This window comes from Lissotriton helveticus, chromosome 11, assembly GCF_964261635.1.
Source record: "Lissotriton helveticus chromosome 11, aLisHel1.1, whole genome shotgun sequence".
Taxonomy (NCBI): domain Eukaryota; kingdom Metazoa; phylum Chordata; class Amphibia; order Caudata; family Salamandridae; genus Lissotriton; species Lissotriton helveticus.
In genome coordinates, this window is record NC_136072.1 from 258,679,020 (window position 1) to 258,690,720 (window position 11,701).

The 11,701-nt window shown below is 43.5% G+C and overlaps 1 protein-coding gene across 2 annotated transcripts in view; it reads left to right on the forward strand.

The window, feature by feature from the left end:
• Window positions 1–10,577, forward strand: part of LOC144792904 (phospholipid scramblase 1-like) — a 353,744-nt gene extending 343,167 nt beyond the window's left edge. For both annotated transcript variants that reach the window (XM_078668108.1, XM_078668109.1), the window contains 2 exons: window positions 7,983–8,144; window positions 9,156–10,577. In XM_078668108.1, coding sequence (XP_078524234.1) covers window positions 7,983–8,144; window positions 9,156–9,194 — 201 coding nt within the window. In that variant the 3' untranslated portion in view covers window positions 9,195–10,577. The remainder of the gene's footprint in view (window positions 1–7,982; window positions 8,145–9,155) is intronic.
• Window positions 10,578–11,701: the final 1,124 nt, after the last annotated feature.

Consider the following 11,701-nt stretch of genomic DNA (forward strand, 5'->3'; position numbering starts at 1 on the left):
TGCCATCTGAGGGCCACTGGACTGGACTACATGGCCCAGCACTCCATGCTGGTGAAGAGTGTGAGGCGGATCCCAGCGGCCCTATTCATAGCTTGCTTAGAAGCTGCATGGGGCTTCATTTCCATCTGTGGCCAATGTACTGGACTATGAGGCCCAGTACTCCCTGCTAGTGAGGGAGGTGAGGAAGATTCCAGCTGCCCTATATGGAGTACATTCATACCTGCTTTGTGGGACACTGTTTCCACCTGTGGGCCACTGGACTAGACGACAAAGCTCAAGAGCCAAGTTGGCTATTTCAAGTGCTTTCTCACCTGCTGTGCAGGACGCAACAGACATGGCCTGGGCAAAGAGAGGGGCCTGTCGTTGCCAGTCAGAGCCAAGAGGAGCCTGGGCTTGGCTAGGTCTGTTGGTTCCTTATGCTGGCCTTGGATGGAGCAATGGGGAAAGGAAAATTCACCACAATCACTGCCGTAAAACAGCTACTCCGACTAGTGGGGTCTCCAACCAGTAGCTCGTGAGCTACTGTAGCTCTCCAGGTACCTCCGAGTAGCTCATCTGTTTTCAACCCAATTTATTAGATCAGAAAGCTTTTGCTTGGTTGAATTAATATACATATTACAAAATTGAAGTTAGACCACACCAATAATATTAGTACCTCTCAATGTGTTTCATTGAACATAAGTAGCTCTCAGTACAGAAAGGGTTGTAGACCCCTAGGCTAACTTCCTGTCGGAAGCAACTGAGAAAGGGATAGTTATTTCTAATGCTAGAATTGAGGCTCCCCATTACTTTATAAACACACAGGCGGAAGTACATGAGGTGGTAGTATCCCCTGCTACTCCTAAAATCTCAAAATCAGCAGGGATGACGCAAAGCAGGATTGACCGTGGAAATACATGTGTACATAGTGACCCTCTGCCAGTAATATCCTCATAACCCGTGGCATTTGACAACCCGCCCCAAAGAATCATCTTACATTGAGTGTGTTTCAGATCTTTAACACTGTTTCACCTAAATGTGCAACCAATGAGAATTGTGGAGGTTCCTTCACAAATGAGGACTTATAAGTCTTACAAAAGGCAGTAACGGATCAACTTCAATGCTTGCAGGGCTTGAGGTGAGGTTGAAAGAACACTTGAATAAGTTTCATTTGTGCCTCACGTTAGTGGAAAAGTCGGTACTTGTTTTGGGGCCATCAAGGACTCGCAACACAATTACAGCTGTTGGTGTAAAGAACAGTGAAAGCATTATAAAAGTGGAACCTGGGAGCAGGAAGTATACTTTGGAGGAGGAAATGCAGGAAACGTTAGACTGTAAGAAAAGGCCCTGCAATGAATATATTTGCTCAACTCAGTCGCCACCTGGTACAAGGCTGAAGGCTTTGAGCTGCTGTGGGCTCGGCTGGCGGTATCTGGAGTCTTATCTCTGCCACACCTGAGTTTTTCACAGGTCTTTAAAATACCATTTACATACCTTTTGAACTGCTGAACAAGGCTTTGTTAGTTTTGTTTACTGGTTCAAGTAACCCCTGGGTCCCCACTTCGGTATTCCTTACATTTTTATTTCATTTTTACTGTCACAGAATGCATTTAGTCAAAAGGCATCTCACAAGTAGGGATTGCCACCTTTTCAAAAGAAAAATACTGGCCATTTGTTATTGTTTATATATCTGAAAAGCCTCCCCTTGAAACTAAATAGAGCTGTAAATAAAATGGAATGTAGTCCTTTGTAACATGAGTTTTCTGCCTTTGTTTCCATTTGTTTAAACGTAAACTGTAATTATTACTCTTGGATCATTAATGCAGCCCTAAACACATTTAAAAGTGCTTTTTATTTGTATGTGCTGTTTAAGGTGTGCACAGATAAGTGCCGAAATTTCCGGCTTTAGGTGATTTTGCTTATTTTTGTAGTGAGTGGGTGTTACACCTGGCACCATTGACGTGTGTCTCCCTTCCACTTTTTGCTGTTGCCTCCTGTGTCTTTGCTGGTTTAGATGCTTTGGGCACTTTGCCACTGCTGTTCAGTGCCAAAGTGCAAGTGCTCCATATTGTAAATTGTTGTATTGGATTAGTGACTCCATGATTGGCTTATTTGATTTACTTGTCGGACCCTAGTACAGTGCACCATGTGTGTCCAGGGCATGTGAATCAAATATTGCTGGTGAGCTTGCAGCACTGGTTGTGCCACCCACAGAAGCAGCTTATCAAATATGGCTCAGGCATGCCATTGCAGAGCCTGTGTGCGGTCTGGGACTGCCATGTCGACTTGGCAAGAGCACCCACTTGCCAGTCCCTAAACCTTCCCTATTCTACATATTAGTCACCCATAAGGTAGGCCCAAGGGCAGGGTGTATTGAATGTAAAAGGTAGGACATGCCCTGATGTGTGTTTCCTGTCCTGATAGTGAGTTACAGCCAATTCAGTTTTTCACTACTGCACGGCTACCTGTTCCCATAGGCCAGAATGGGAAGTTTGATTACAACCTCTTATAATCCTAACTGACCCAGGGGACAAGGTAGAGATTAGAGTTTAGCATGCCTGAACTCAGAATGTTAAAATACATCTTTTAGTGAGGGTGATTTTTGCATTCTGTTTGAAAATACCACTTTTTCTTGCCTAACCATCCAGCATGTCTCTGCTGGGTTTATGTAGTTCATGTCTGGTTTATGAGTGATAGGGGGCTGGAGAGGGCCTTTGTTCCAGCAGTCTGATAGGTCAGGGCTGGGCTGAATGGGACCTGCATTGAATAGAGAGTAGGAGACGGAGATTTCCTTTCACTGACATGAGCCCTCATAGAATAGAGAGTAGGGGGAGCAGATTTCCTTTCAGCTACCTGGGCCGGGTCTGCTCTCAAACAATGCTGCCTCCACCTCCTGCCAGGAAGCTGCACCAGGGAAGACCGAACTGGTTTTGGCTGTGCACAGGCACCCCCCCTGCCTTCGTGGACAAAAAATGTTGCAGTATAAATATTGGGGCCCAGACCCCAGAACTCTACATCACTTCTGGGAATCAAGACAAACCTTTGCCAAGGAGAAGATTCAGAGCAGCCAAAGGATGATTACTGCCCCTGTGCTGTTTGCTGTTGGGGTTGGCCTGCAGTGGATACCTTATTGCCAAGGAAAGAAGGAGAGTAACTTTGTGTGAACTTTTACTATCTTGAGGAAGATCAAAGGGTTTGTGACTGAGCGTGCCTCCTGTTCTGAAGTCTCAGGGACACAAATACTTCACTAACAGCTCCTCCTGAATTTCCCTTGCTGGAAATTTTGCCTGCAGTGAGGTGAATGCGGTTGTTTGGGCCCTCTGAGACTGCGTGTCACTGGGAGCTGGAAGCACGACTCAACAAGGAGAAGCGTGTCACCACCACAGCTGTTCGCCGTTGCATCATAGACCAAGCGTGTCGCATCACTGGAGAAGCGTGTCGCCGCCGCAGATGTTGCCGTCGAATCACCGGAGAAGCGTGTTGCAGGGCCTGTCGTGGCTCAAGAGTCTAGGGATTTCGCCTCATGGCCGTTGGGCGTGCACGCATAGCATCCACATTGTCGCATCGCAGCAAAGACGCCATTTTGACGCATTGCACTGGATCATCGCATCGCGGTGCCATCTTGTCGCATCGCACCGGATCACAGTAAGAAACAGACGTATCCCCTCCTCTCCGGTAAGGAATTGACGCATCACCTCCCCTGCGCTGCATTAAGGAACCGAAGCATCACCTTCCCTGCGACCCTTTTGTTTGTTTTGTGTGACGCATCCAAGGTACTTTGAGAGTAAAATGTCACATTTACCATCTACATTGAACTAAGCTATTTCTACCATTTTAAAGACATTATTTTGATTACAGTATTGTGGATTTCTGTTTGGTCTTGTGTTAAGTCTAGTAAAGATTACTTATTTTTCTAAACTGGTTAGGTGTTCATTTGTAGTGGTTTCACTGGATTACTGTATGTGTTCACAAATGCTTTACACACTGCCTCTGAGATAAGCCTGTCTGCTTGTGCCAAACTACCAAGGGGATGAGCAGGAGATATCCAGGAGTGTACTCCCCTTTATCTGACTAGAAGCATAGGCCCCTATTTGGTGAAAGGTACCTACCTCTGCCAACTAGAGACCCCCATTTCTAACAGTGGGACATCAAAATACCAGTGGTGCAGGTTGAAATCCATTCAGCTGGGAACCCTAATCAGGAGACTGAAAGTTTGTTGCAGGATCAGCACATTATTTATTTCCTCCAAACTCCATCCGTGATTGTTGCCATAATAGCAATAATTTAACATATCAAACTCTATGCAAGCCATCAATACAATGCAGAGTTACTCCAGATGTCTGTGTATACATCCTGCCTTCAGACAACTTACTCCTCATTCTCATCACTAACCGTTCACTTTCACCCTCACCCTGCACACACACTGATCATACTACACTGACACTGCTTTCAATGCACTAAGGCCATTCACCCTCCTCTTCCCTGCACTCACATGTGCACACCACTGACCCTGCACACACCTGACAATCCACTCACTTGTCACTTTCACCACTCACCCTGCACTCACGGAAATCACACTGCATTCAAGCTGCTACCCCACTCTCACATTGTTCATCCTCCTCTTACCCTGTGCTCAAATGAGCACACCTCTCACATTGCACTCTTAGCGACCACACTGCACTCATGCCCCTCACCATGACCTCATGCATTTCTCCCTCCATGTGCCCTGCGGTCAAATGAGCACACCACTCACCCTGAGCTCAAAGTGATCACACTGCGCTCACACCACACACCATGCACTCATGCTTTTCACCCTGCCCTTGCAAGAGCACACTACGCACCCTACACTCTGGTGACACTTTACTCACCTGTCACTCTAACTGCTCACTTTGCAAACAGGCACATCACTCCCCATGCATTCATTCCTCCCAGTCTGTACTTTCACCCTCACCTAAACTCTTATGTAGCACCACTCACCCTGCAGTCACTCCTCTCACCCTACTCTCACACTGTCACATTGCTCACTGTGCACGCTCACTGTGTACTCACATAGGCACAAGGGTCACTCACACAGCTCCCCAGTCCCTCACATATTCACTTTCAAGAGCACATCACTTACACCATGGATAAAAGCACAGCACTCACCCTGTAGCCCCACCACTCACCCTGCACATCCTCCACTCGCATTGCAATCACACAAAATAACCTCTCAGTCTGTTGATCCTGCCTGCACCTAGGGACAGTAGTGTCCCGAAACCTATAGGACCACACCACTCCATCTGCACTAACTCCTCTCACCGTGCACTCACCAATCACACTCTCTGCGCATCTTGCCGAACACACATGCACACCACTCATGCTGCATTTTCACCACTAACACCACTCTGCACGCACTCCTCTCACCCAACACTCTCATTGACCCTCCTCTCAACATTGCATTCATGCAGCTCACCTGACAGATTGGCACATTTTCAACCTACACTCATGCTGCACTCACTCACACTATTCACCATCACCCAACAATTACATGAGCACACCTATTACTCTGCATATATAAAAATTACACAACTCTTGTGAATTTACACATTTCTAAAAAAGCACCCTAGGAATATCTGCTCTTTCCATTTTACTACATGCCTACGTAATTCCATCTTAAACAACTGGGCTAGTGCAAGAGAGGAGAGTGGACTGAGAATGTGGAATGGTAAAGGAGAGAGACTAGGGTTGAGGCTGTGGGGGTATGGTGCTGGATTGTGGCTCATGTGACTCCTTTAGCCATTCCTAGCTTTCCAATCACCACAATGCTTTATTACGGGACAGTTTTCTTTACAATGGCAAGAAGGCTTTAAAAACATTGGTGTGCCCACAGTGGCCAGCATGTGTTGAACCTCCACATTTGATGCCAACAGGACAGAGAAGACCTAATCTCTTTTACTAATAGGTGTTACATAAGCCCCACTGACTGGCATGTTAGAAGGTGTAGTGGATATGGGAGATACAGTTGGCAAAGCTAGTGGACGCTAGGGGTAAAAAGTTGGCTAAGTCAGTTAACACTAGTTTGAGTGTCCTATATTGAAATGTGGCGGACCTACAAAACCAATTAAACAACATTGAATTGGTTACTTTCATTGAAAGATATTAATCCTATGTTTTCAAGACACATGGTCATTCGAACCACTCCACATTATTGGTTATATGACATTCCACATGTCAGCAATTAAGGCGAATTCAGGTAGAGCCGAAGAAGGTATTGCTATTTATATTTCTACACTAGTAAATCAAAGTGTGTAGAAATAACGGGCTGGTGACCCACATTACTAAATATCAGGCTTTAAAAACACCAGGGGCCGTATTATATAGGTGGCCCAAGTGCGCAACGGGCATTTGCGCCCGTTTTGGGTTCCGCCTTGGCACTTTGGTATTACAGAAGGGGCACAAGATGTGTTTGCGGCTCCTTGTGTAATACAAATAGTGCTGGCGCACATAAAGCTCCAGCGCTATCTTCAGGGGGCGTTCCCTCATTTGCATGGAGCCATGACCGTGCTATATTGAAGACTTGTGTGCAGAGGCAAAAAACTCTCAGGCGGTGTATGAACAGTGTATGGAAACATGATTAAACACAAGTTCTTAAAAACTAATTTTGTGTTTGCAAATGAAGCAAGTATACCTACAGTCTCATTTTTAAACACACTTACAGCTAGTGAAGCACGAAGTATTTTTGAATATATACTAGTGTCTGATAATCTGAGATTCTATATCCATAATTTTAAACTTTGTGGAAATTGATTTAGTGACCTCCATCTACAAAGTTTGCATATTGATTCTTCTGTGTGGGAAGCGCAGAGTATGTGCTGTTAAGATACCAGAAAAATTAAGGTTGTTGGCAGAAATGCTCCATGAATAAATGGGACTGGGTAAACCCAGATATCATTTTAGCAAAATTAATAAAGGAAAACAAAATGTAGGTTAATGTTTCACTAGATGAGATTGCCGGCAACATGGGAATTAAAGGATTCTTGGTTCCAATCTCGAAATATATATAAGATTTACCCACTAAGCCTTCTAGCAGAAGGATCATAAATGGTTGACCACAAATGCAAGAAGGCTCATGTGAGACTTGAAGATGCACTGAAAAAATATAATAGATTACAGAGTGAGATTGTGGCAGCCAGTAAGGCCTAAGATAACCTGGCCTTCTGGCAAGTGATGAATCACCCAATGTAAAGAGATCAGGGATGTCCCTCACTTGAAGTAGCTATCTCGGCCCATGAATGGATTGCTCATTTTTGTAGTGCATACCCAATTGGACATACAGTTGAGAAGGTCCATAGCAAGGACGGGGGAATCATATAATCCCCTTCCTTTCTAGTGCAGATTATGCACTGTTTATGCCAACCATGCAAGAGGTAATCTGCGCAACTAATAAATGTCTCAATTCAAAAGCTGCAGACCCAATGGGGTCCCTGCAGATCTTTTTCAGGCCAGTGTTGAATTCTGACGTCCACAATTATATGTTCCGAAGACAACGTGTAGAATGAAAACCTGAATACTGGTCTCGCAGTCCTTAGTATCTTTAAGAAACCACAGTCGTACTGACTTGATTTCTTTGTTTTGTAATGACCTGTGGGTCACCTACCCCCAGAAATGGATACCTTAGTATAGGTGTTGATTTGAAACCTGCACATAACTTCTCATACTTGGGGGTAATATTTAATTCTGCTCTCACCTGGAAACAGCAAGTTAATATGAACAATGAACAATTCAGAAGAGGGGAAAAGTGGATCTATGATAAGAGTAAGGACGAGTCTCTAATTTTTGAAGAAATGTACATGGCGTCACTTAACCTTATTACAGTCTCTTAACACAGAGGAGTGTACCAAGTGGCTGAGGCAAAGGGATGACTAGGTCCAGTAACACACAAGTCCGTATAGGAATACATTCTGCAACATGTTTATGACGTCATAACACACATTTTATGCTTCTGTTGCTTCTTGTTTTCCCAGGTAAAATCCCTTGATGAGTCCCAAGATGTTGGAAGGATTTCCAAGCAGTGGAGTGGATTTGTAAAGGAGGCATTCACAGATGCAGACAACTTCGGGATCCAATTCCCTATGGACCTTGATGTGAAAATAAAAGCGGCGCTACTCGGTGCCTGTTTCCTAATAGTAAGTTTTTCAGGAGTAACTGTTACATGCTTATGGTGCAACCGACTTACAAGAGTATTTCTGGTGGGATTCAGAGCAAGGTCCACCATATCTGAGGTATCCCTGTGCAGGATGTACAGTTTCCCTTATCTCAGGAGGGATCGTAACCTCAGGGTTGTTTTCTGATAACAGCCTCTAGTTTGATGTTAAAATTCTGCCACCTACCCTCTCATTAAGGATCCACTGGTATCTGACTATGCTGGTGAGTGCACCATCACACATGAGCTCTGGTGTTTGAGACATTTTTCACACAGAACAAACTTTCCCTTGAGATAAAGGATATTCATGATTAGCCTTTATTAATCAACCAGCAGCATCTTGATGAATATTGTAACCCAAACAATAAATGCATGGCTTTGTAAATTGTCTCAAGAGCATCTCCGTCAGGTATTTCTAACCACTCAGCTCTTGTGGATATTTCACTTGATACCATTCCTTCAGTCATTCCTGACACCATCTTTTTTTCACTGCTGGCTTCCGTAGTGCAGGCAATAAGGGATGTTAATGTCCAGCCCTACACCTAGTGATGTATTCAGCAGAGGGTGAGGTGGTAAACGGGTGGCAACACCACAGCTCCAAACTTTTTTTTATCAGAAGCTGCCCCTCTCTTTTTCTTCACTTTCTAATTCGGGTGGGGGGTATTGCATACGGAGGCAAAGCATTTCTGAAGATTTGGGAGCTGGTATCTATGGAAAACACCGTTTTGAAGCCCTGAACCCTCCTACAACAGCTGGAGCCCACAAATTGAGCATTCTGATTGGCTGGATCGCTCCAAGGATTCAAAAAAGGCAGCTAACTCACTTTATGACCTAAAGCTAAAGACATTTTTTATTTTAGTAATCATTCAATCTGACATCTGATCTTCTAAATTAGCAAATCTCAAAGAATGACTGACTTCAACTTTGAATGTTTAAAATCTATATTTCAGGTCCACAAAATTAATTTGGTTTTTGTCTTTTTTTTCTTTTTTAGGATTTCATGTTTTTTGAGCACAAGCAAGACAATAATTGACAGCCGGACACTTCAGATTGACAGCTTTAACTGGCTAATATAAATGATTGTTATATAATTCTCAAAATGGATTGCATATATTTTACATAAGACAGTTGACATATATATTTTTCTTGAAGCAGAGTCATAACTGTGTTTATTATACAGAGATTTCTCATCAGCTTTGTTATTGAGCTGAATTTTAACTACTGCACATGCTCCAATTTATTACATTTGTTTGTGGATAGGGTGGGACCAGAGTTTAATGTGTGCCGGAGCTTTATTGTGTGCCGGTGATTTCCGGGGCTCTGCACCGGTACTTCTGTTTCAACACCAACACTTGCTGTCTAACAGTCCACCACATGGTGGCACTGCTTGTTTATTTTTTAGCAGAGCACTTATGCTGGTTGTTTAAAAGTCAATTTACATTAAAATAATAATGTCTCCCAGGCCATTCTTACATTTTTGATGACCTGGAATATTCCAAACTCACGTTTATTGGACTTGGGTGGTTATCGGGGAACAGTGGCACTGCCATTTGGCAGAGCTGGGTGGGGTGTGTAAGTTGCAGCAGTCTCCTCCTAGGAAATACCTTGGGTCCTTGAAAATTAAGCCCTGGGTGGAGTGAGGGAGGATAGTGAGGGAGAAAGAGTTATAAGTCTGTCATTGTGATGGATCTGATAATAGCAGATATTCTACAAGATAGGAGGCACATTTTATTTTTTGTACTGTATTTATACTTCTGCAATGGTGCAGGACATACTGTGACTGCTAGTGCTACGGCTGGGTCTGGCATGCCTTTTAAGTGCACCTTGAGTTGAAGAAAACGTATACTCATTTGTGTGGGCATCAACAACATATTAGTTTTGATGGAGAATTAGGAAGCATGTTAAGTATTGCATATAAATTGTATGTTTTAATCTGCAAGGATTTCAAGTACCACAAAAATCCTATTCATTCATATGAGACTCCTGAGCAATATGTAGGATATTTTCATCTGTTGATGAGTTTCAATTAGGTTTAATGTGTGCCATAACAAAGAATCACATTAGGTTTTAATGATTGTCCTACATGCACACTGGGAAATGTTTTTGGGTCGATTTCAGTGTTTGATTTTAAATGTTTTGTCACTTAAAATGTTTGATTAGTAGGAATAAAATTGGCAATATGCAAACCTACCTCTATGTAATTCGTTAAATGGATTTTAACTCATTTTTACCAGTCCTGTACATTCGTTGTCTATTTCAAAGTCTCAATAATGGCACAATTGTGCGGATACCAAGGCTGGTTACAGGTAGCCTGTACATGCACATGGACCAATCCGCGGTCGACGTACAGCAACAATGTAATTTGAATATTGAAGTACTTTTTAGTGTCACAATAAATGTTGTACATCTACTTCAATAATGTCTACCCGTTATTTATTCGTGATTTTTGTTGTCTTTTTATTGAAATGGTTTTTGATCAATAATAAACTAGGAGGTGGGGAATATACAGAGCGTTAAAAACTCAAACATCACATGACCATAAAATGCTAAACCAACAAGGACCTTGATATCCGTGAAATATGGAAGGGGTCCAATCGGCCTCCCACTAAATTCCGCAGGGAGGCCCCATCATTTTGCCCTACACCACTGGGCCAAACTTATAAGTCTGCAGAAAAACCAGCCTCACAGATGCATAGAGAAGGCAGGGATGTGAAAAAAAAACAGTTTAATGTTTATCCCCGTAACATGTCATTTTAGTTTGCCCACTAGCTTTAAGTACAATCCTCTGACAATTCTAAGCACCCAGAGTATTCTGACATTTGCAATACAAAATTAACAGTTGCAGCTGCTGTTAATGAAAAGTGATGGAGCAGCGTGGGGTAGAATATGGGAAACTAACCTGCTTCCCACCTTATCGGTGCTCTTCTTCTTGCTCCTCTGGTGGCTGGTGAACAGCATCCCACACTCCCCTACGCCAATCCACACACTGCTTCTATGATGGCAATACTTACCCAGCATAAGAGAAGCTCCAGGATTGGTCTAAGCGGGCTGGTTTTGCACTCCCACAGGGACTAGGAGCCAGCTGTGCAGCTCAGGTTGGTGAAATCTTAGTGTGCATGTCACTTTGGCTGTCCTAAGTTAGCCGGCCAAACAGACATGTGCATTTGCAGTGACAACAACTCCTTCTAATGCTGCTGTCATCAGGATGCCCCCTCTTAAAATACTCTATTCTCAGTGATTAAAAATATAATGATAAAGTTTTTGTTATCATTTTATTTTTCATGATTGCCTCTCCCTGGTGGCTCTCAGAAGCGGGGCGATGATCCTCCTCCATAACGGAGGAGCCGCCACTGAAAATTAATAATGTTTTCTAAGTTTTGTGCGGGTGATACCCAGTTTCTTAATTGACGTGGAGGACCCTGATTGTAGGGTTTCTAGGCTACAATGAGGACTAGAAGAGAATAGAGGGCGGATGAGAGGAGGCTAGGTCCAATTATACAGGAACAGGAAGGATGTTCTGCTATTAGGAACAAATAATCA